We start from the raw sequence: 26,303 nt of genomic DNA, 5'->3' as shown, positions 1-26,303 counted from the left end.
TTGTATTTGTAAATAAACTTTTTTTTTTTTAATTATTAATAAAATTCAATGCATCAGTAATAAAATTAGCCTGAAATTATTTCAAACGTATTTTGGCGTCATTTATTAAAATCGTTGTACCAAACTTTCAATAGGATGTCTGCTGGGTCAACCATTAAAAAAAATAAAAAATAAATAATAATAATAAAATCTCTCAGACACCGACGAATGCATTCATAATTTGAGCTCTTATTCGCAGTTAAATCATTTAGCAGAACTGTAAAACCTGAAAAAGGCTGCAACCTTGTAAATGACATGATTTGTATTTAAAACGGCGAAATCAATATACTTGAATGTCAGAATTTAGTTTGAGTTCAGTTTTGGTGATGTTAAGTTAATGAATACTGAAGACAGAAATATGGAACAGAATTGTTTCTTATTTTCCAGAATACATACAAAAAATACCAATTCTCTCTCCGTGGTGTACACCTGAAAAATAACGGCAATTTCAAATCATGTGGACAGTTTGGGATTTAAGAAAGAAACATGCATGTAAATTATCTTCTTTTCCATGAGACATTAAATAATAACGAACAATACAATCATAGCAATTCCAAATCAACATCCAACTGAAGACCCTATTTTATTAGTACTCTTACATGTGTTTCACGTTATCTACAGATGTCAATTCAAATGTAATGCACTTTTGAGTTGCTCAAATATTTTCATTTGTATTATCGTCCGCTTTAAGCTGACATAAATAAATACAGTGAGTCCACGGATCCAGTCCTTCAGTGGCGCGATGATATAAAAGTCTTTATATTCAATCTTTATAATCTATAAATTTGGGCAAAGTCTGTGTGTTTTCTTTTTTTACTGGTATCCAAGCGCTGATGCTGTGGTGAGTCTTTGACCGTACAGTGCATATGGAGAGTAATAAGGACCGGTGGCGGCAGGCACCGGAACCGGTGCGCCGGGAGTAGGCAACGGGCTCTTTGAATACGGGTGATAGCGGCTGCTTAGTCCTAACGCGTGATGCGGGCTCCTAAGTGCCAGTGTCCCGGGGCTCCCAGGGGCTCCTGAGGGCGGCATGTGCATGTGGCACGCCATAGCTGCGGCGGCAGCACTGGCTAACGATGATGAACTGGGATAACCCGATATCAACTTGTCGCTCCCGGTGAACGCGGTGTGCGTCCGCAGGTGGTTAAGAAGTTCTTCGGAGGATGAGAAACGCTTGTCACAAGGTCCGTTAGCTGACACCCAGTTACACACATGCGGCAGGGGGTCGTTGGGCAGCATGAAGCCATAGGGATACAAAGGGTGTCCACCAAAAGATGGCGGCGAGGAGTGAACACCGTGCAAAGGGTGTGTCTGGTACATGAGTGGATATCCGGACTTCAAAGCAGCCGCGGCCGCCGAGTCGTGTGTGCAGGAAGCACCGGCTGCACCGGCTAAGTGGCTGGCACAGTGGTAACTCAAGCAATAAGGGTCTCTACAAAAGCTAGCAGACATTATGGATGGAGGGGATGCCCCGGCGAGGGGGCTTGAGCCAGCTTTACTGCAGCCCAGCGAGCTGGCGAGCTGTGCATTGACCAGACTTCCACCGTGGGGCAGGAAGTGTTGGGGATAGCCGGCGTAGGCCCCTGCTAAACTTCCAGGGTACGTCATGCCAGCCGGGGGGAGAGGGAAAACAGTCTGGCCGGGTTTGTACGGAGAAACCGGGGCTACCAGTCCTGACCCCAGGACGGAGGCTGAGGAAGAAGAGGTGACAGACATGGACTCCGATGTCGCTGCTTTGGATCCTGACGTGGTTTCCTGGTGCTGGTTGACTTCCACGTTAATTCCCGCACAGCTCACGCTTATCCGGCTGTGGCTGACGCTGGTCGGCGCAGATCCATCCGAGGTGCAGTTTTTATTACAATCAGACTCTTTCTTTTCGTCTCTCTCTCCTTTTCCGTCTGACGGCATCGGGGAAGCCGAAGTGCTGGAATTAGGGCTGCCAGTCCTGGGAGTGAACGGCTGGCAGGTGGCGCTAGGCACACGGAAACCAGACTTCTCTCCGTTAGACACCCCAGAGGACGAGTCCTTCTTATCCGCTGGCTTTGAGTACGGCTTGAAGCTGGATTTGTCTTCCACGCCGATGTCGCTCAGTTTTAAAGGACCAGATTTCGACTCTTTCTCGTTAGATCCGTTTGATGTTACCGAGGAGAGTTTGGAGGAGGGTGGAGGGTCCGGTTTACCGATCTGAGAGCATGTTTGCGCAAGAAGAGCCAGAGGACTTTTCTTGGCGTCGAGCTGTGAGGACAGATAAAAATAAAAGATTTAGACACCTCAAATGCGTGCAAGCGCAATCGTTACGACGTATTTGTAACAATGCACAACAAATAAACTTCACTAAACGACTCGTCTGTTCTGTTTGGCCGTTTTACGCGATCCGCGAATGTGCGCATCGCGCAAAACGGGCTGAAATGGTAAATACCCCGTGCCAAAAGCGCGTTTACAATCTAAGCTGAATTAAAGGGAAAACATAGATCAGAATAAAATACTTTGTTAGCTATAAGGTTTTATTAATTTTATCAGTTCTACTCCGCTGCGTCTAACCCACGATTCCCGTAAAGTCCCGTCATTTCTCCGAGAAAAAGAGGATGCGACTTGTACTAATAAAATACAGAACAGCGAATTCGCGTCTTACCTCAATCGGACTGACCGGGGTGGATGGCAACGGCTGAAGATATTCAGGGTGTAAAATGTGTCCTGTGCGTGCAGTAAGCATTTTCAGAATCTTTATGGGAAGTCGGTTAGCTTGCCGTAAAGGGTCCGACGGAGGGACGGAATGGAGAAAAGGCTTGCTGACGACCGCGGAGCTGTTATTCCGAGAGCTTTCCCAGACTAGATCAGTATCACTATTTCTTGAAGCAGAGGGCGATGTGATCATGACCCAATTCTCATGTATTTTGTTGGTATTTCATTTATCAGATTCATAAATAAAAACTACGCCGTAATCTTCTTTCGAATAGCACAAATAAAGATAAATAGTATAATCCGTGTGGAGCAGAGCGCGAGGCTATCGCAGATCCGGAGCCGCGTGTGACACCGTAAGCATAGCGCGCGTTCTGTCTCTTCCCGTAGGTCCGCGCGCTTGTCCTCCCAAACCAAGAACTGGTAGAAATTTTCACTTCAAAAGCAGCTGAATTAGTCCGAGATTAAAGCCCTTGCCGCCTTCCAATCAAATGGGACCCCGAGGTGATTGGAGGGTCAAGGGGATGTGACGTTCCTCCTTCTGCAAGCACCTCTATTTTGACAACTTGGGGGAGGAGATTTTGCGCAATATGTAGGTTGTCGTACACGCCGCTGCCTCTGTATAAAAAAATGAGATTTAAAGTGCTCGTTATTCATTTTCACCTTGAATTTGCCATCGTTTTAAAAGATGAACTAAGTGTGAAAAAAAATTCCTCTCTTGGCTTTATTCTTTGTCTCTTTTGTATAGGTTTATAAGAGTAAGCCTCGCTTTTATGGATTATAATTAAAACCATCAACAAAAACAGAAATAAAAGATTAAAGTTTGTTAGATTTTTTTCTATTTTTATTATAAACTACTCCTGTTTGTATGAGGGACTACATTTTAGGAACCATATAACCTTTTGATTTAATAGCCTATAAAATGAAATTTTGTCTTCTTCCAAGATTTTAGTCGTTTAGTATTTTTTTTTTACAGTTAGCCAACGCCAACCTTATGCGAGTGGGCTGGAAAAAAAATCAAACCATAAACGCAAGATCAACGCGTAGTGTTTGAATTCCCCAATCAGACAAGCGTTGACAAGAGCAGACCAATGCAGTGATAGAGGGATGTGAATGCCACATGTTTTCAATACAATATACACCGCCCTCCTATTTCTATCCCCACCCCTCCGTCAACTGTCAATTCTGCTCGACCGCAATCAATCAGTTATTTGTCAGTTGCTGTCAATCCCTTTCTTACTTCACGTCAGCGTTTGAAGCTGATTATGTGCCGCGAGTGACGGAGAAAAGGGCAAAAGCAGCATACTGGAGAAGACTCACTTAATTTGAGGGGAATGTAGTTTCTCTGCTTTATTCGGTTTGGAAAGGTTTTTGTTTAAAACCTGCGGTAAAACAAGAACCTATGCCCCGTGTTTAGCTTAGTTTCAACTGAGGCAGAAATAGAAATTCAACCACTAGTCATTTATCCTATAGGTTATAGCTGCTTTTAAATTTTTTATTTCTGAAGTACTTTTGTCGACGTTTTTTTTTTTACCTATTTAAATATGAGTAATGAATATGCCATATAATTATTTTACTTCTTTAAAAGTTCTAAAACAACACGAGGCAAATAATGATTTGTTTATTTGCTTACTTTATAGGCTATAAAACTCGTAAGCTTTTTTTTTTTTTTTCAAATTAACCAAGCAACTGCATGCTGTAAATTGCCTGTTGTCATATTTTACGTTCATTATCATTTGTTTAATTACTAATTAATTTTGTTTTACCTAATTTTCTTCTGCAAGTATGCTACATAGCCTACTGAATTAAAAAGTAACAAGTCGATTTTCTGACCGCACGAGCAGTAAGGGCTGTTTTAAACATGCTTAAGTTTTAGACAGGTGTACATGATAGCTACTTCTAATTACATTTTCCTTGACTCACATGCAGTTTCAGGTTTTCCCGGATCCTATATTTTTTTCACAAATGTGAACTTCGCTAGTATCACATTGCCTCAGGCAAAAACCAACAGAACTTTAACTCACTCGGAAGGTTAAAAGAGACGAGAATACAATAATAATAAAAAGTCCAGACAGATTTTCTATTCATGTCAACAAAATTTTATTTACACACAATAAAATTATTCACTTTATTTGACAACACCAAAAGACATAAAAGAAAGAGAAATGGTCTGTCAAACCTTTGAGAAAAGAAGTTTAAAATGCCTTGAACTATTCACCGCTGAGACGGCTAATCAGTATTGAGGCTCCGGGGCGATCGGGCAGCTTTTCAGTGCGCTTTGCCTTTCATCTCTCACTGGATGGAGGCGCTCAATTAAAAGCCTATCAGTTTGTAAGTAAATCAACGCCTATCAAAGTTGTCACATCAAACAAAACGATTATTATAGCAACCCGCCTCCACCATTAATCTCTTTCTGCGGTAATCCGCTTGACAGGTCATCTAGGAGAGCAAGAAAACCTGGAGTGGACAGTCATCAGCGAGAAAGAAATTTATATTTTGTTGGAGTGTCTCAGACACATTGAAACAGATAACCCTGATCTATGACAAACAATAAACTTTGCTGGTTTGCCCTATACTTGGCAATTAAATCCTAAAACGCCGTTTTTTTAATGCTTAAATCTCTATAGCCTACAAACAACATCTCACCCCCTCTTCTTCATAAAAATAAAGTATAATTTTATTGTCAAAGCCTATAAACCTATATAAACGTGTGAGGTAATTATTCATCCTATCTCACACACACACACTCTCTCTCTAAAAATCAATAGGCATATTTACTGATTGCATTTGGTTTTTTAACGTTTGCGTGTTCTAATTTTTAGAAAGTTAGAATTATTTAACCATATAACACACAGGCCTTGCTCGAAGACATGCACATAGTTTGCTTACAATTTTGAAAACCCTAGATTGTCGATTTGAAACAAATAGGAAAAAATATAATTTAGCAGCCTTTTCATTCTTGTAGTAGGCAAAATTAAAATGACATATTTGTATAGCCTACATTTTTGAAAGTGCATATAGTGGAAAGACTTTATTGCTAATACAAAACAGATTCAAACAGACACTAGTGTCGATATCGGCCATTTTAAACAAGCTGAATGCAGAATCTTTCTTCAGATGTGTGACTGTTTTCTGCACAAGCTGTCAGCGCGTGACACACTGCGTGAGTTATTAGGGCAGAGAAGGGTAACCATAAATTTCCAGCATCGGGCAATTTTTTTTTTTTTCTCTTTATTGTCTGCATGACAAATGAGCTTCTGAACCAGATACCAAACACTCGGTATTACCCTTAAATGGAAACATATTTTGAGGGGTCATAATTCATATTATTTAAATGCAAATGTATTTTCAAATCGTCATGTTTATGTCTAAATAGGCTATAGTCATTTACATAGCTACCTAAAGCAGCCGAAAACACTTGTGCAAAACATTTTCTGTAGTCAAATTTGAGGACGTTACAATTTCTCAAAATAAACAATAACGCAGTTCACGCTGATTATACTGATTACGCACCCCTCCACATTAAGTGATGGGTAAAGCAGCTTAGTCAAAGTAAGCAACACAAAATCAGTTCCAATACAAAATACAGTAGGCTATTTATTATACTTTTAGTACTTAGAAAAACTCGCATAAGTAAGCTGCGGAAATGCAACCAACTCATATTCTTTAAAAAGGAAAACAGCTTATTTTGCGTAACGTTGGGCTACAGAGCGTCCGCTTCCTTTCTTTCGAAGCATCTATAAAAATAACCAGAATTCAAAAAACGGCTCTTCCTTCACCAACGTTAAACATGCATTAGCTACAAAGCATTTCCTATCATTAACTTTGGTAAAAGAGACCACAATGAACCACTTTACCTGAAACTACACAAACGCGCTCCGATGCGTTACGACAGGTGTGAACATTTACAGGCACAATCCTTTTATTTTCTATAAAGATTGTCATTTAAATACATTTCCAGTCACGTCCTATGAAGCACAGTTTAGCAGCCTAAATAAATAAATACTTTATTCTAGTGCGCTACCGCGAGCATCAGATACGATATCCTACTTGTCTCCACACTGTCTGCGCGTCCAAAACTTCCGCCTGTGGGAGGGTCCGCGCTGACGTCACGGCGCTCCCCGCCACAGCGTTTGTGCGTCTCTGATCATTCTGCTTGTCCTGTGAAACAACGCTAATAATAAAGCTTTAATGTGTTATTTTAACTCAAGCGATTGTGTGAACACACGTCTGGAACAGTTAAATATGATTATCGAAATTATAATACAGTGAAATATGACCTTTGAGTTATTATGCGTTGTATAACACTTTAAACACATACTTTACAATTTTGCCTCAACTTCCAGTGATCAAAACTGTTACTTTTTCAAACGAGAGCTGTCTGTATTGCTAGCAGCAGTGTTACTCTCCATTATTTTCATGTAAACATGCTCGGGAAGATGTTATGAGCAGCTGAAACAGATTTGAGCAATTGGACAGTGGCGCGTGCTTCCGTCCTAGATCAGCTGACACGAGCACGCGGAAGAAGTAAAGCTTCATTCAGAGCGTAGTTTAAAAGTATATTTTGAAAACATAAAGATTGCATTTCAGTTTTATGAACTGAAAAACGTTTGTGGTGGTCCTCGTTTGATGTGTCTTTCCCTCTGAGCTGTCATTTAAATACAATGGCACACAGCGAGGCATTGGTTGTAGTGAATGGAAGTCAGGTAAGTGAGATGCTGCGAACGCGTTGTCCTGTCACCTGTATTATGTATTCAACCAGAAGACACCAACGCCACAAAGTGTGTGTTTGTTTGTTTTTTGTCAAGTCATGCAGTGTCATGTAAGTAAATATATTTTCTGAACTCTAGTCAAAAGTATTAATACAAATATTTATTAATAACTGCTTAAATTGTTGTTAACTAATAACATAATAACAGTGGTTTCATTCACACAATAGCTGTATGTGAATTATTAACTGTCACAAACATATTTTAAATCTCCATCCGTTCAGTATAAATTATAAGAAATCTGTTTCTTGAAAGAACAATAATTCAGCTGTGCAATAATACTTAAATATTTTCTCCTCTGTGTTGCATTGATGCAGGTGTCCTGCATTGGGCTTGATTGGGAAGACATTCCAGATTTTCTTGGGGCAAAATATGGAGAAGTGGCAAGAAGATTAGATCTCAGCTTCAACCAACTGAGGTAAGTTACTGTTTGTGTCCCAGCGTAACTCTTAACAGGCCGTGATAATAGGAGGTCCACGATGATGGGAGACAGCGATGACAAGCATGGCACCTGTTATGCACATACTACATTCCCATATGGATCTGAGAAGGGAGAGACATCATTGTTCCCATAGGTTTTGCAACAGGACTATGTGTCGCATTATCCTCTCTGGAAAGACTGAGAATCATCATTATAGGTAGTTTTTGTATGCCAACATATGTAGTTTTAGTACACTTCTGCACTTTAAAAGTGTTGACCACAGATGTTGGCAATGCATATAAAAGGAATCATATCATATTTTGCTATTAAATATGTAATATTAGGCTCATAATGGTTGAGAAAGCCCTTGTGTGAAGGATGTTTCTATCATGTGAAACATTCTAGAACACTGTCATAAATGACAGGATCTTAACTGCAAGCAACCTCTCTGATTCAATCTACCTTTCATGCATACGGTCACACCTCTGCATTAAGTGCAATTTAATCCATGCATTATGTGCATTACGTCTTCAGCCGTGTCATTGAGACATCAGAGAACGGTGGGTACAGTAGCGGCATGCCATGCTGTGGCCAGATAAAAAGCCTGATCAATAAATGTGACATGTTAATGCTGAGCAAATAGAATAAAAGATTCCTTTGACAGGACATGAAGAAGCACCTTGTGGCAGCTGGGGAGGGGGATGCCATTTCACCAGCAGGACTAGCAAAGCTGATCTGACAACTAAAAGAGAGGAGATGATGGTTATAAGGTGCCTTTGTTTCAGACTTCTTTTCTTGACCTGTCAGGCCTTGAAGGACTCTGAATGGGCCTCTTTTTGTCATGTGAAAATTGTCGTCTTGAGGCAGTTATCTGTGCTGAAAATGTGGATTCTTCCATTTAATTGATTCGCTTTGCACTGGAGTCTGTCACATTAATAATTGCCAAATCCTGTGCTGCTTCAATGTGTCGCACATAAATGTACGCTTATCGGCGCATTAATATTCCTAATGAGCATTTGTGACTGGCGACCTGGATGAATACCGTAGAACCCAGAACTATCAATATTCAGGTGTTCAAGTTAATTTTTTTTGTCACATACATAACATGATCAGCTATAATATGCACAAATTATAAAAAGTGCTATACGGACAGATGTACTTATTTCTTCAGTCTTCATCGGACATCTACAGCATGTATTCACAAAGTTTGTCTTTATGTTTGTTCTTTAATGCAATGCTCTTTATTGCATCAGTTTTTTCTCTTATATTTCCTAATAGTTTCACCATACACATAGTAGTGAAATATGCAGCTTTGCTACAGATAGAAACGCTTGCACTGTGGTTTATTGCCTTTGCTGAGCCATTATGCTATCATCAAATCATTTATAACTTTTTATGTGTAAGATAATTACCAGAATAGTTGGGAACATCGATAGGCTATTAATGGAAATGCTTCTAGAACAGTGTCGTGTTCATTGTCTTTCCATTAAAAAAACTGCAGGATTTGCATTATCGATGCAGTGACGTGCACAAAGAAGAGTGAGGTTTCACCACTTAGGTTTTAGAATAACCCCAGTCTTGTTCACTTATAATCACGCTGCCGATAAAGATGATTTTTGGCAACAGGGCTTGTCAGCAGAAAGCCTCCCTCTCTGACATCTGCATGTACATATCAAACGCAGAATGCTAAAAAGCTGGCTCTGAAATCACTTTCTTTTTTACCACATCAAGGAGTCTTTGAGTAGAACAGAAGGTTCTGTCACTGAGGCTGTTTTGGTCATATGCTTTGTTGGGGTTAGGGTTACATTCAGTGTGAAATTTAATTTATAAAGAGGCATGTGATCAGAATAAAGTGAAGATGTGGCCTACAGTCAAGATTTCTCTGCTTCTTCTGCCATGTTCACACAAAGACCCCACAGTAAGAAGTTAATAGACAGACATCCTGCCCTCTGGCATGAGGACTTAAATATGTGAAAATGACAAAGTGATTGAAAGGTTCTTTTGTTGTCCTCAGGGCTGCCACAAGACAATCTGGGTCATCCAGAAATGAACATTTATACGGGATGCATCACGGTAGTTGACTAGCCATCTAGATTGACTAGTTTTAGATTCTTAGATTTTATTTCAGTAGATTTTTTTAAGCAATAGTTTGCAAGGTAAATCCCTATCTGATTTCATTTTTTTTTTTTTTAAAGGGATACGTCACCAAAAAAAATTGTCATAATTTGCTCATTTATTTGTTTCTTCTGTGGAAATAAAAGAAGATATTTTGAGAAATGTCTCCTTTTTTTGGTACGGTAGAAATTAATGGTCTCGTTGTTTGGTTTAAAACATTCCTCAAAATGTAATCTTTTATGTTCCACAGAAGAAAGTCATAAATTTTAAGAACAGCATGATGGTAAATAAATGATCATTTTCATTTTTGAATGGGGTATCCCTTTAATTCATCCTCTTTAAACATTGCTGCTTCAGACATAAACATGTAGACTGACATCTTTGGCCATTGTGTTGCCATGAATGTTGCATCATACTGTTTGTAAAGTTAAAAATAATATATTTTATAATGTTCATTTTTATATTTTATATAGTTTTATATAGTTTTATATAGTTTATATAGTTATATTTTGCGATGTGTTTTTGAATGAAAATGTATTGCTTTTGTCCATATATAATGAAAGTCATTGGGATTCAAAACAACACCGTTAGGAATAGACAATTCAGTTGTGTTCCCTAGAGAAAGAGAAATGAGTTTTGGAATGACCTAAGAGTTTAATTTAAGTTCATTTTATGTATGCAGTTCAAAATTTATAAATGCATCTACCAAATCTCAGACTGCAGACTGAAATGTATCATTGAATATTTTGTTGTGTTATGTTGTTATGTTATGTATTACATCATAATGTCTTAAGTGCTACCTGTAAAGATCAGTTAATAAAGTCAAAAGTTTTGAGTTATTGTTTTGAAAACTTTCATAATGGAAGTTAGATGTTCAGTAAGAAGACATAGTCATCATCACAGTGATGTACCACAGCCCAAAACCATGTGCACATATGCAGACTGTGTTACCTGATGTGAGAGGTGTCAGACAGAATCTCTGCGAACACACATGTGAAATCACATTCAGTTTATCAGACCTTTCACAAGGTGCCTTTTGTGTGGGTTTAACGTTGAGTTGGTATGATGGTGAAACTGTACCTTTCTCACGACTAGCTATGAAAAGGTATTAGATCCTATACAGGAGGAGTAATCCCAGGTCAGGGATTGCTGTCAAAGTGTCCCCTCCAGTGTCCTAGACATGCGTGGCTTTGTAGGGAGTGGAAGGTGAAAGCAAAGGGAATGCAATTGTCTTGTCTGGTCCTGTCCAGATGAGGGGTAAACATGATGCCCCTCAGTCATGTAGAGGAATGAAGCGGCCGTGAATTCGTTCTCCGGTGTCACTTTCAGTCTAGGAGGTCCGACAGGCTGTCTGTCATCAGATTCAGCTTATTACGCCACCTTACATATGAGCCAACAGCCAAATCAAGGAGAATATATTTCAAAGGGAAACTGTTATAAGTTGTATAAAGCTTGAATGTAAAACCCAAGCATCCAACAGAATTTAAAATGATGCTCATAACTGCACAGCTGGACTCAAGTTCTTGAAATTTGAGATGGCTAGTTATCCTCCAATGCATAAGAGTTTACGCATTAACTCACACAAAAACCTTTGCTCACCTGCGTATACATCTTGAAGGCAAATCAAATATGCTAACTTGCATTTTCAAATGGAGCCGCTTTAAATGTAGACAGCCTGTCACAATGAGACGCAAGTAGACTGATGAAAACAGAACAAAGAAGACAAAGTACGGTGGCTGGGTACACCGAGAAATGAAATGTAACCTTGTATGGACTGTCAGCAATGTCATTTTATATTCATATCTAAAGCACATTATAGTATTACACTCCAGCTCATGCTTCACTCATCTGTCTCTCCTCATTCGTCACGGGCGAGACTTTGTCTTTCAAGCCCCCGCGCGCCAACACCAGAAGGCTCCTGTTAATTGACAAATGAGAGCCTGCGACATGAAGTGCTCCCTCAACATCAGAGCAAGGTGGAGTCTCCTTTTTGATGGGGCTATTATTGGCATAAGCCAGTAAAATGCATCGCTCTTCTCCGAAATGAGAAGTGACAACGGTAGAAGGGCCTGTCATTGTCTTCCGGGTGTGTTCAATCTGCGGCTGTGCCAGTATGTAGATAAAATGTCAGTTAAGAGTACGAAGGAGAAACTGTCGAAATAAAGTCGTCAAATCACTTAGCCCGCAGAGGGTATGGAAATTGATGCTTTTGTGGAAATGAGAATTTTCCATATCTGATCTATCAGGCTTATTTAGCGCTAATATTTGGGAACAGCCCGGACTGTTTGGCTTGCATTAGAAGAAAATGCTGCTTTCCTTTAGCCCTGTCTAGTTTGTTAGACAGGCGCAAGTGGTGGAAATGGAATTTATGCATTTTCATTCAGGGTGCCGCTCTTATAAATCAACTATGAAGCAATAAAATCTCGTTTAATTTCTCCGAGCAAATTTGTACCTCTGTGATTGCTTCAAGAGAGGATGAGCTGACAGGCAAAATTGTGAGAATACAGAGAAACCATTTTGGATGCATTATAGTTGACATGTTTGTTACTTGCTGCTTTGCTAATGGATAATTTGAATATGTTTAGTGTGTGGTGGTTGTGCGTCTTTGTTCCACTGCGAAGATACCACCCAGCTATGCTGAAAGGAATTATTTCAAGGTCAAAGCAAATGACTTTAAACGAAAGAGAGAATTTCTTCTTAACCAAAGGGTGGAGTGAGATCTTGACCGAAATCACTCTATTTGTTTTTGGGTCTGATCTGTAAGCCGCATTATTACGATTTATGCATTGCTGTCTGTTAGTAATCACTTTAAAAGTTCAATTTTAGTTGGACTGAAGCAGTAATTTGTGTATTTAATATGTCATGTAAATGTTTTAGTCTGACTGAAATCACACTAGACCCTTTTTTGGCAAAGTTGTACTAACAGACCTAGATAATTGTGGATTTAGATGATAGTGGCTCGGCTTCAAAACACATGTATACACACATTTACATATGTTTCAAAAGGAAAAAAAACAAAACAAGTGTATTTAATCGTCCAGTTATTTGATTACCTATGTCACGTGTAGTTGGTCTCGACTATGCAAAACGCACCGTAGCTTGCATGTAACTTTCTCTCTGCCATACCTCCATTCTCATGTGCTATTTACTTTCAGTTATCGTTCATCTTCACAATTTTTCTGTTTTAACAGCAACAGGAAGACATGCACTCATCTTGTCTCGGTATTTCCAGCCGTTTCTAATGTATATGGCCTTAACTTGGGGAGCCACACATCCTTGTCTCTTTGCATGGCAGTTTTTCCTGCTCTTTGTATAAACAGAGCTGTGCTTGATTGCCCCGGGAAGAATAAAATCCAGTTGATGTGCAGTATCTCTGCGGCCGCCAAAACAGGCACCATCGTCTGTCCGGCCAACGAGAGGGGAACGTCATCAAGTCCTACCAAATTAGTTTTGAAAAGTTCTTGCGGGCAAATCATGCTTTCTGTATTTTGGTTAGATGACAATCTTGTATCTGATAAAAAACATTTTTCTTCCACATGTTACTGCCAAACCGCAGCAATATGGTATTCGTTTAGAAGTCTGTCCTTCTGTCCCGTCTGGATGGCAAAAGTTAAAGCGCAGGTATGAACACGCAGACTGACGCTAGTGTTTGGACTTAAACCGCAGGCTTAAGGACCCGACCCAGTAAATAAGAAAAGCTTTCAAGATGCTTATTGGTACATGTTGTTATAACGAAATGTCTCTAAATCTCATTTCTAATTCAACTTTCCAGGAACATTCCATGTTGAGTTGTGGAAAGGTCTCTGCTTTGTCAAACGATCACTAATCACCCCGTGTTTATCTCACAAACCACCTAGATTGTAAATGTCAGTTCTGACTGCCGACTTGTGTACTTTGGTTTTGAAATCATGCTCTCAAGACTGCTGCTCTGACATCTCAAATAAATGAATGGCTTCATTGTTGTAGATGTTTATTCCACAAAAAAATCTAGTTAAGTACGAAATGATTTTACGTGGCTTTCCAATATCATCTTCACCTATCGGAAATGCCAATAAATGTTCTGCGGTCTGATGCCAAAAAGTCATTCTATTCTGAGCATTAATCACAGTTCTGTTGTAACGGTGCAACAAAAGAGCCCTGATGGCAAAATAATTATCTTTAAATCATTATCAGCATTTCCATCAGCCAAATATCTGTTTGGATGTGCTGGACGGCCCATCCAGGCGCATCTCAAACCGTCGAACTTGAATGGAAGGGAACGTCTTTATGTTCTCTTTTTGTTCAAATTAAATATATATTGGGCACGGGCGTCATTCTCTCTATAACTGCATTCCTGTTTTATTGTATACCCGAAGACGGATGGTGTGCCTGTGACATAGTGATTTACAGGCCCTCAGTTTTCTGTGGCAGGGCTTTAGAGAGGATAGCTGACATCCAGCCAGCACTTTGGAGGGGTAGAATAAAAGCTGACGTTTTATTGGCTTTAAGGAAGAGAGAATAGGAAGGCCGGTCACACAGGGGAGAATAATAGTTTCTGTACTTTATTTTTCTCAGGCCCTGCCAGCTGTCACAGAGCACCCCAAAAAAGGGAGGGGAAATTTATAGGGTATTATTTAGAGACATGTCAGCGGTAATGACTACAGCTATGATTTCAATTATCACCCACTAAATGTAGCTTAATTCACTATGTTGGTGAACCTAATGAGTGAGCCTGACATCATTTTTCAAAAACTCGATACCGTGCTATTTTAATATTTTATGTTGACCGTTGGTTTAATTTTCCTCCCTCACGTTTGGCATCGAGGAAGGCTCGATCCCTCATGGGCCGTTGTACCGTCAGCGTTATGTAGTTCAAAGTCTTCCCAGGGATATATTTTTCCATTGACAGAAATCCAATTAGTTTTAGTACACAGTCTGGCTGAATAAAAAGGCTCTTAAAATGTACAGTATGTTTCCTTAGCGCTTTAGCAGAGCACAAACCCGGTGATGGATTTTTATAGCCTGACCTGATGGGGCCCTGCATGGCAGACATGCCCGACTCCCTTCCTCTGTTTTGACATGTTTAGAAACAAACGAGTTAGACATCATTCACTCTTCGCTTTCGAAAGCGGTCCGTCAATATCGCTTCGCCTTCAGGTTCTCATTCATGTTGATCGATTATCGTAAAGCTTAATCCACAAACGGCTTTAACATCATGCTAATGAAGAAGGATGTTTAATTTGTCGCTGACTTGTTTAGTGAAACGCTATTTTCGCTGTGCTGACGCATGGTTGACCTGCGACGAGCAACGGCTGGCATCTGGGCTGCTGGTATGATGTGGGTGCGGAGCTACAGGCCTAACGTTAAATCTGTGTTAGTCCATGGTTCGCTGCCAGTTTACGTCCTTTATCACGCAAAGCCATCTCGCTGATTAATGATGTAAGCAACTCGCAGGCATGGAACTTATTAGTGCTTTGAAGCAAAAAAGAGCCTGCCATACTTTAACTTCCCCCTGGACGTTTCCCAAAGGGAAAAAAAGGAGGTTAGCAGTTTGGAAACGGAACAAAGGATTCCCCCTCGGTACTATCCTCTCAGTGTGCTTGCTCCATGACACTTTGTCTCCCACAGTGTCTCCTAGCAAGCCGGTTCTGAAAAGCGAAGACAGATACGCTGGCTTTATCTTGCCAAGATTTGAAAAGAAGATTGTAGCGCCTTCTTATGTTTTGAAGTTTGGGGGCAGTTCTTCAACCGGGCGCTGTGATAAATGTTAACGCTGTGTGAATTTGTCCAGCCACTATAAAACAAACTGTGGACCCTGTCGTTAGGAATTTACCCTTCCAAGCACTCATCGTTATTAGAAAATATTTGCCGTAACAGTTTGCGGATAGATGCTGCCCAGAATAATAAGTCAGCCTCAGTGTTATGATTTCTGTTAAACAGCGGTGTGCCACCTGGAGAGTGATGAACTAGAGGGTACTATCCAAATCGCTTGCTTTGCAAACGTGTACCATCCCAGTTTTTTTTTTCTCTTGGCCAGCATACCAAAACCATACAGGGGTTTAAACAGCTGCTGCAGATTTTGAACACAGCTGCAACACATTTCCCCCGCACATCGCTTAGAGCTTTTTCACAGCTATAGCACGTAACAACTATGTGCGTCCTTAAAAAACAAAACATTGTTTGAAAAATTGGCATGTTTATCCAATAGCATTTTTAATAATGGGTGTATCGTAAGGGGGCCTTTTTTGTGATCTTGTTACCAGTTAGCAGCTCACATTGTCATTCTTAACACCTGCTAGATTTTTTTTTTTTGGTTCTTAAATTATTGATAATCTCAGCAAATTACCAAACCTGATTGCTGAATGAATTTGACTTGAAGTTTTATTGCACTGGAAAGTACACCCCTGAATTACAGTGATTTAACTTTAATACAGAAATTTTACTAAGCCGGATTAACAGTACAAATATACCAGAACAAATTTTTTCCAGTTTACTGCCTTTTATCTATATACCACATACTGGTTATGTAAACAATGTCACATCAAACACCTATGAGGTAAACAGGCTTTGTTTACATCTCAGGCAGGTGTCTGCTATTATCTGGATATTTAGTGATGTTTAAGGCATTTTCCCCCTTGGCTCTGAGACTGCTTTGGTCTTGAGGAAAGAGTTGTCTTTTTGTGTCTGGATCTGTTGGTCTTCAGAGTCCGTTTCAGAACTGAGAGCGTGAGAAATCAAAATGCCCAACACTGGAGGAGAGGGAGGAGGTGGGATATCCTCATGAGCCTATATTCTCAGACAGACAGCCTAGACTGCCCCTACGCCGGCAGCAGGGGCGGACTTACCCATTAGGCAAAGGTAGGCGACTGCCTTGGGCCCCCAAAAGCCAAGGGCCCCCTAATGCTTTTCATATAGGAGGTGCGCATTAAGCGCGGACACGCGAACGGTTGCTGTTTACGGTGTTTATGCACGACAATCGTCTGCGCGTCCGAGTTGAACGTGCTTCTTGTGTATCCAGCTTGTCGCAAAATAAAATTGTATGCATCTAAAGCTGACTGCCGCACGAGCGCGAGGTCCCTCTTTCCCAGCGCGCGCGCACACTTCTCTCGGCTGAAAGGAGCTGCGCTTTCAGTTAAAACACTGACATGTTGCTTCTCTAATTTTACATATAAGTATAGCTGAAATCACAGCACAGCTATTGTCTTCAAGCTATTCTGTAGCCTATTTGATTTTTTCATCAGACGACGGCACGATTAAAAAACAGGATTTTTTTGTGCAGATTAACTTCTCGGAAGGGAGAGCTGGTTAGTCTTAATGGGTCGCGTTTCAGTCACTATTTCATATTCATATTCCGGTTGTCTGACAACAAACAGTCAAATGTATCAATGAAAACAGTTTTGAGAATTTTGCTGCACCAAAATACAGTATGTGGCACAGAGAGGCAAACAAATGTATCAATAAATAATAAATGTACATTTTTCATGTTCAGAAGTGAGCTGCCCTGTCGTGCGAAAATGCAAACAGGTTTGTGTAAAGTGCTCAGTGCAAAGAAAGAGAAGTAATAGGAAGCTAGTATTTCTGTTTTTTTTTTTTCATGTGTCTAATAGACATGAAAAGAGTTCTTTGAAAAACATCTACGACCTATGAAACATGTCTACTCTTCATGCTCTGTTAACTATGGTTTCACTAATAATAAACATTTATTGCATAAAGGATCATTATTTGTCCATGCCCATGTTGATTAGATTAAAAACTTGAAGGCCCGGTTTCACAAACAGGGCTTAGCTTAAGCCAAGATTTAAGATATTTAAGCAAATTTTACAAAAATGCCTTAAAAGAAAGTGTTACAGGTGTGCATCTTGACACAGAACAATACGTTTTAAGATATGTCAGAGCAAGATATTTTCAGCTGAGACAGCTCAAACATGCATTTTAGTCTGGGACTAGCTTAAGCCTTGTCTGTGAAACCCATGGGGAAAATATTCATTTAAGGTACATTTAGAACAGATAAAAATGTGTGCGATTAACTCATGACAATCATGCCATTAATCGTGATTATATATTTTAATTAATTGACAGCAAGTTAAAATGACTAAAATAAAATGTAGGCTTACGCTGGTAACTCACATTTTCATTTTACCTGATTAAAGTACCATTTATGAGTTGAGCTGTTTTGTTTAGAGCTGTTACCAGGGAAACCACTATATTTCTGTCTCCAAAAAGCACCTCCTACTGGCAGAGAATGAATGTGCATTTTCAATAATCCAGTCTGCAGGTTTTTGTTCAGACCAATGCGAATATTCACCCACATAAATCTGTTTTAAATAATATAATAATTTATACTTCTGACTCATCCCAGAAATATAAAGTTTCAGTTGTGAGGTTTATCATTTTATAATTTATTTTGTTTTATGTTAAAACTAAAAAAAAAAAACGGTAAATCAATTTCTATTTCGTGGTCTACAACATGAAATAATAAAAGTATCTGCTAAATAAATAAATTTAAATTAAAGAATCCCATTAGAACATGTACATAAAAAATGTAGAAACATTGGACACAACAATGTGGCACCATTGTGCAGCAGCAAGCATCACAACAAAAAAGGGACTCGAGGGTTGATCTAGGTAAATGTGTGCTACCAGGCTGCATTACGTGTGTTAATCACCCTGGGGCCCCCAATTCACTAAATCCGCCCCTGGCCGGCAGTATGCGTCTGATCTGAGGAGAGTTTGCATCAATAAGATAAAGGGGTTCAGGTGAAATCCCTTTACTGGACCTTCTACAAGAGTTCTCGCTGGCACTGAAGGGAAGGAAGGGATTTCATAGACCTGTGATGTAGACCGTCTGTTCCTGTTAGCTCTTTCTTGGCTTGCATATTCATAGATCCTGCCTACTACCCTACATAGTCAGGTATCTTCAGCATATGAATTATCATGTAACATCATGAGTGACCAGTTTGTATTTTTGCACCACAGGATGTGGTATTCTGCCCACCACTTGAAACGCAAACTTGCTACCAACCTTGTAAGCCATATGTTGTGTGATCTGGGGCCATATGTATTCAAAAGACAAAAGTCTGAATTTCTGAAAAAAAAAAAAAAAAAAAATTCTTAGAAATCATTGTAAATAAACTCTTAAAGTTAAGGTTACCTATACCTTGTCATAAATCCTTAAAAATAAAATGTTTAATGAATTTGAGTTGATTTAAATATTATGCAAATATTGCCTTCCATCAAATCAGTCACAACTAAAATATTGTGTATGCTTATGAGTATTACAGTAATATATGCAGTCAGTGCCTTTGAGGTGTTTAAGGTTATCATCTATTTCTTTATTTATTTATTTACTTTTTCATATATTTATTGACTTCTTTTTTTATTTGTATATTTTTTTTTTTGGAAAGAACCACCATACAATCATATAGTGCTTTAAACCTTTTTTTGTTTGTTTTAAGGGAAAAAACAATTATATGTAAGAATGTTCATAAATGCAGTTGTTAAATAATTCTGAATGAACTGACTTTTTGGAATCTGGACCCTAGGTCATATTTTCTTTTACTTTAAGATCTGCTTTTCTAGAACTTATTCAGTAAATGTATAGGCCATCAAACAGAGGTCTAGGGAAAAGAAAGCTCCTTGTGTTTGAACTGCGCTTCTGGGCTCTGAGCTCTTGATAAGACCATGCTGAGGACATTATGGCTTCAAAGCTTGTCACTCAGTGTACAGAATTGGGTGCTTTGAGCTGTTTGGGGTACGATGCCGTGTTTCACTCCACACCATGTAAGTTTGTTAGAAAGTTCAGTTCAAGTTGTTCCTGCTTTTCTTGAATCATTTGGAAAGTTTGATTTTAGTGTGCAAAATGAAGGAGAGTAATAGAGTGGAGTTACATCTTGATTTTTTTACACAGGCCATTACTGCCTAGAAATAAGTCACGCCGTGCATCACTAGGTCGTTTTGTGAAGTTACACACCATGATCGCACGTCTTTGTCCAGCCTGCTGGAGATATAAATGCCATGTTCTCTCTATAGAATCGTAGTCACAACCGGTTGGTGGTGTGTTGCAAATGTGGATCCTTCGACAGGCCAGGCAGGCAGTTTAAATTAATTATTAGCTTTATAGCAGCCCCTCAGGCCGTGCTGAGGCAGCTGAGCCCTAAAGGGGGCTAATCCGGCCCTGCTTTACAGAAAATCAATGCTGGCCTTTGGTGTTGGCATGCCATCCGGGTAGGGGGACACATGTCAGATAACTCCTGATTTTTTCATGAGGTGTGTTTTGAAGTTGTAAAACCAATGGGAGGTAGCTGGAGGTGCTAAAAATGAAAAGAATATCCGGAAGCTACGAAAGGGCGGCCAGATTTCTTACGAGGGCGTTACAAGTATTAATGAAACATGCAGAATGAATAAAATAAAAATGGAGTTTTGCTTGAACTACAGGAGATTGGAATTGGCATGGAGTTGGATGACGCTATATTGAGTCAACATTACAATATTAAGTTTCTTTTATGTTCCACTTTGACTTTGCTCATAACTTCATTTCTCACAACTTACAACCTCTTATTTAATGTGTTTAGAATATATCTGTACTTCTATCTCTAAATCATTTATTAGGAAGCAGAAGATCTTTTCTTTTCAACACTTAGAGGTTACTGTTGGATGAATTGATAGTGCCATTTTACAGTTGCTAAAGTAACTGTCTGAAATGATAATGCATTTCATAATGTGCTGCATTGCATTACCGCTTTTTCTGTGGAGGAGAGAGCTTTCATGGTTTCATCAGACTAAACTTCTGCTGGCATAATCTTTGGATCAAACGTACATGGAAAGACTATTGCATCAAACATTTAGTCAGGAGTGATTTGTGATTCAAGTGAAAGTCAAACAGGAGACCATGAAAGTGTCTTATGTGTTACGAGTTCTCCTTTTTAAAGGAATAGTTCACCCAAAAATGAAAAATCTGTCTGCATTTACTCACCCTCATGTCTTTGGAAACCCAGATGACTTACTTTCTTTCTTGGAACACAGAAGGAGTTATTTATAACAGATGTTGAAGCTGTTCCTTTCTATACAATGATCAGTAAATGTACACCTTTTTAGTGACTGACTACTTTTGGTCTCATTCCCATTTTTTCTTTCTCAAACACAGCCTATCATATGGCTTTAGAGTACTTGGTATACGAGTCGTTTGTTGTACTTGAGTACTTCAAGCTTGACAGTCATTGGACTCCATCCACTTTCATTGCATGCAAGAGAGTTGCTTGGACATTCTGCAAAATGTCTGCTTTTGTATTCAATAGAAGAAAGTAAATCATGGGGTTTGGAACAACATGAGGGTGAGTAATGATTAAAAGACAAGAGAATAGACAGTTACAACTGCATTCATATGCATATCACTTTATTCATGAGTGCTTGGGTCCAAATGTCCAGTTCAGGTAGACTCAATCTGAGTGTTAAGCTTTGAGCCCCCTCCCTCAAGCCTGGCTTGTGTTCATTGAGAGGTGTTATTTCTCATAATGCCCCTCTCTCGCCATACTGAAAGCTTTCTGGCTACAGCTCCTGTGGAGGTGCTGTTATCCTTTGGACGCATGTGGTGGATGTTTCTCCCAGCGGCTCAGCAAGAGGCCTCTCGTTATCTCAGGGGAAGCCCTCCAGCTCATCTGAGGGGGAGCATCCTCTCAAATCCCAAACGAGGGTTCACTATGTCTCCTCCCCACCTCTCTACACTCACCACCCCCGCTGGCCTTCGCAATCCCGGACACCTCCTGCATCTCTAATCCTTACACACACCGTTTGGTTTTCCTGAGTCTTGTCTCTGCCCATCAGCAGCAACGATAAAAAAAGAAGGAAATTTGTGTTCATTTTTTTCTTTCTGTCGAGGTGATAGGAGACATGTTGAAAGTGCAGATACAAGGCAGGTTTGCACCCTTCTGAACTGAACTAAATCGAGAATGCCTTTTAAATTCCAGTTCAGTTTGAATTGAAGTGCCAAATGGGAAACACAATTGTTGTTTATATTGAAGAATTAAAATATAACACCCATAAAAATAACGGTTGCAAAGGTTTATTATTATATTTTATATAATTTTATCGAACCTTCCAGAAAACCATTCTTTCTTGGTGTTAAGAACATTTCATTATAATTTTAAGAACCTTTTTCCACTGTAAAGAACCTTGTGCAGTGGAAAGTCTACATGAATGTTGTTCAATTACAGATGCCAATAAAGAACCTTTTGTTTTTGAAAGTAAATGATAATGTATTATGCTAGTTATGGTCATATTGGAGATTTATTATGTTAACAGAGTTGGTTTGCCATCGTGATTGTAAACAGGAAATTGCAAAAAAAAAAAAAAAAAAAAAAAAAAAAATTCAGAAATGCCATAATGCCGTTTTTTGTCAATTTATTTGTACAAAGGAAAGCATAAAATGCACTATAGATTTTGCTGTAGTGTCAGAATTGGTTTTTGGAATCTCTTGAAATTGTACAGGTATTTGTATCTACTACTGATATTTTGGCATCACGACAACGTCAGTCGAAAGCAAAGAAAATCCAAAACTTATCCTACCAAAACCAAATCCAGTTTGGTGTCAAACAAATATCTTCTGCCATGCTCAAACCGTTTGCCTACATTGATGCTCATGGATCAATATATAGTTTATTCTATGCATTCACACCAAACACATCTAAATAATGTTCCTTTGTTTCTATACAAAGAAAAATATCATCGCCTGCCCTTGTTCATACACATTATTATGTGCTAGTCTCTTTAGAGTGGAAAGCTGGAACTGATGCATTATCCTAGTGAATCCATCTTTCACCCAACACAATGAATAATGGAGAAATGTGACAAACGGCCAAAAAAGCGATGGGGAAAGGCTCATGAATGGAATTAAGGAGAATGATGCAACTCTGCAAGGCTCTCCATCAAGAGCGCTGCGGCCCATAGATCATTTTATATTTAACTGAGACTAGAAGAGCTTTGGATATTAAACAGGACTTTGAGTTTTTTCAGCTGGGCCTCTTCCTCCACATTCAGCTGTGGGCAAAAATATGCACTCATTCCCTTTGTGCAGAAATATGCCAGAAGAGTGATGTCATAATTATTTTAATATGGTCCAAAGCTGTGATGCTTAATGTGTAGTGACTGGAGTCCATTGAGTGAGTGTGAAGGGAGTCTCCAGGCCTCGCTCAGCAGTAGAAAGGACAACATTGTTCGCCAGGGACGAGGATAGACACAATAACATATTTCATGACTGCAAGTGAACTGCTCTCTCACAAAAGGAGATTTTCACCATATTACAAGTAAGATGAACTGGGCATCTTTTGTGCAGCAGTGCAGTATTGATGAGTTGCCTGGAGCGACTGCTTTGCACTGGGATGGAGAGCGAGGAGATGGAATGGGCCTCACTATTTATAGAATGCTTTTGGAAGAGGCATAGCTCATTGGCTTTTGGATTAATATCTTGTTTTCCAAAGCAGATGTGTGAGATTTAGATGTGTAATCAGATTATTTTAATGGCTGTACTTCATCTGCTCTTCATTTTCAAGTTGAAGTGTGTAATTTCTGCACTGCTAGAGGCACCAAACAAATTTGCATGAATAATGACTGCTGAAGTTTCAAACTCTCACCCGGTTTGCCATTGTTCAGAAAAACAGGTGATCCTGCTCCTAAACTCGTGATACTGGTCGAGTCAATACTGGCTCAGTCAGGTTGCTGAAACAAACAGATTCACCTAAAAGGGTCCCACTTAGGCATTACACTTTTATGTACTTGTGTATAGTGCATAGAATTGTACATCATAGCATTTATTTATTATTACACATAGTATAGGATTTATTGTGTATAGTACAATAAATTATGTACGGTGTACTTTTTGTGTTCATGTTGGTTTGCAAAACACTTTTGCTGCTGTTGAGGTGGGGTAACTACAGATATTAATTGATGTAATTACATGAAGGTATTTTTAAACGTAAGTAAGTACAGTGTAAAAACTAGTGCTTCAAATGATTAATTGCATCCAAAATAAAGTTTGGTTTTTTTTTTTTTTTTTTTTTTTTTTTACATAATGTGTGTGTATTGTATATATTTATGTATATATAAATGCACACATTCATGTATATGTTTAAGAAAAATATGTTGTTTATATATTAAATATATTTATATATGATATAAATTATATGAATATAATTATATACATGTAAATATTTTCAAAATATATGCTGTGTGTCTGTGTACAATACACACAGATTATGTAAACAAACACTTTTATTTTGGATGCGATTTATCGCAATTAATCATTTGACAGCACTAGTAAAAACATGTACACAATAAGTGCATTCGTATCAAATATTTGGTTACACTATTTTACGGTGTCTTTGTTACACGTTACATGTACTTACTATTATGATAATAAATTATGCATAAATACATGCAAGTAACTCCAAGCCAATCCCTAATCCTAACCCTAACCTAAATACATGTAGTTAATTAATATTACTCGGTACTTAAATGTATAACAAGGACACCTTAAAATAGTGTAACCAAATATTTATTTAAATGTAAGTGCATAGTAGTTACAGACATGTAATATTAAGTGGGTTCACTAAATGATATGCCGTATTCTTCCAAAAAAAAGAGAAGAAGCTAGGAAAGCATTTTATTTCGAAATTGCTAGTAAATGTAACAAAGCATGTTTAAACAATTCACTTAAATGAGAAATTTTCTTCTTGTAAAAAAATACAAAAATTTGAATGCTATTTTTTTTTTTTTTTTTTTTTTTACCATTAACTACAATTACTTCGTGAACTATTAATACAGATAATGTTGAGCAAGAATAACTAAAAATAAGTATAATATAACACTGAAAGACATGTTTTATTGAACATACAAATAATGCTTAAATTCAATGTCTGAATTATAAATTCATTAACAGTCATTAAATTAATTAACCTATAAAATATGGAGCTATTACCAGCCTGAATAGCTTAAATTGTACTTGCATTTATATATATGTATTTGAGTCTAAATAATTACAAAGTAACAGCCAGTAGCATACTGAATTTGAATGTGGCAATTTGATGTAAAAAGGCAAAAATAGTACTTTCTTGAAAAACATGCTCCAATAGTCTTTGCTTCAACAAAGCAAGTATAGGACAATGTTTTGACACTGATTTTTTTTTTGCCTATTATCTTTTATTTGCCTATTTAATATTTTATCAAACATTTAAAATTACAATTAATGCATACAGTGATGTGAATACCTTAGATAGTAAGCATACACTCGCAATACAAGTTTTAAAAGATTTGTCCTCTTCTTTATTGTAGATGCTGTTATGTGTCATCTGACCCATGTAATTTGTCAATAGTTTTTTATTACATATGTAAAAAGATGTAATATATCTGTGTAAGTACTTGTCCATTGCTCTGGATCTCTGTATTTTGAACCCTACCTCTGATTAAATGCTGTAAAGGAGAATTATTCAGTTTTATAGTGTATTTGCCAGCTTGGCTACAGCGGTAGCATTTAAACATCCATTTACAAGCTTTTAACTGTCAGGATCCATTGAATTATGGATATTTACTTTCCTCACAGTTCTGCGAACCACCAAAATGACTTTTAATGGCGCAAGTGGTAATATTAATGTTTTCTTATGAGCACCATTATTAGCATATCAGTCCGGTGCCTGAAGAGTTGGCCGTTGACTTTTGATGAGGAGCGCACATGTTAAAGGAGATCCAGTAGTTCATAACTCTCCATTTTACGCACTTTTTTTTTTATTTTTTTTTTTTATGCAGCAGTACATGAATCCAGGAGAGATTTTGCATCTCTGTAAATCTGACACTATCGGCCTGTCACTGAAAGTGTTGACTTATAACACCTGGTGCATTTCTCAAAGGCTAAAGCGGCTTGTGCTGTTGACTGGGAAGTCATTTAAGAGGGAGAGGGAGACTTGTTCGAGATGTGCATTTTAATCCTGGTCTGTTTAATGTTTGCCCCTGACAGTCTGAGCCAGACATCATTTTAATGGCATGTACAGTGATAAAGCCAATAAAACGTCAAGATGATTGATAATATGAGCATTATACCAATATGACTTTCCTGTCCTCCTCTCTGCAGCTAAATGATGGTTTCCAAATTGAATTTGGTGTGTGCGAAAAACAGACAGGGAGTTGTGTGTTGTGTATGAATATGAAGGTTTTTTTCTTTCATAAGCTTGTACGTTTCTATTAAAGAGCATTTGTTGCGGCGTTTCCAAACGCGTCCCTCGGCTTGGAACGAACAGCGTCACTTTGACTTAGCGAAT

At 38.6% G+C, this 26,303-nt stretch overlaps 2 protein-coding genes across 4 annotated transcripts in view; one reads left to right on the top strand and one right to left on the bottom strand.

Annotated features, from left to right (window-relative positions):
• Nucleotides 1-396: 396 nt before the first annotated feature.
• On the bottom strand, nt 397-3,251 carry LOC109100981 (zinc finger protein 503). The gene is made up of 2 exons (XM_042736315.1): nt 2,672-3,251; nt 397-2,274 (listed from the first exon to the last, which is right to left on the bottom strand). Exons 1-2 carry the CDS (start codon nt 2,912-2,914, stop codon nt 853-855), a joined length of 1,665 nt encoding a protein of 554 aa, XP_042592249.1. The 5' UTR covers nt 2,915-3,251; the 3' UTR covers nt 397-852.
• Nucleotides 3,252-7,020: 3,769 nt separating this feature from the next.
• Nucleotides 7,021-26,303, top strand: part of LOC109101358 (leucine-rich melanocyte differentiation-associated protein-like) — a 184,076-nt gene continuing 164,793 nt past the window's right edge. For 2 of the 3 annotated variants that reach the window (XM_042736312.1, XM_042736314.1), the window contains exons 1-2: nt 7,021-7,424; nt 7,805-7,905. In XM_042736312.1, the coding sequence (XP_042592246.1) occupies nt 7,383-7,424; nt 7,805-7,905 (143 nt within the window). In that variant the 5' untranslated portion in view covers nt 7,021-7,382. Of the gene's footprint in view, nt 7,541-7,804; nt 7,906-26,303 lie in introns of all 3 variants that reach the window. The other variant, XM_042736313.1, reaches the window with a different exon arrangement.

This window comes from Cyprinus carpio, chromosome B13 (genome assembly GCF_018340385.1).
Source record: "Cyprinus carpio isolate SPL01 chromosome B13, ASM1834038v1, whole genome shotgun sequence".
NCBI lineage: Eukaryota > Metazoa > Chordata > Actinopteri > Cypriniformes > Cyprinidae > Cyprinus > Cyprinus carpio.
Note: the sequence above shows the minus strand (reverse complement) of the source record. Positions and strands in the feature narration are given on the sequence as shown.

Coding starts and splice junctions, on each gene's coding strand:
- LOC109100981 (XM_042736315.1), bottom strand. CDS start 2,914: ATGATCACATCGCCCTCTGCTTCAAGAAATAGTGATACTGATCTAGTC. Junction 2,275..2,671: donor CCCCGGTCAGTCCGATTGAG/GTAAGACGCGAA, acceptor CTGTCCTCACAG/CTCGACGCCAAGAAAAGTCC.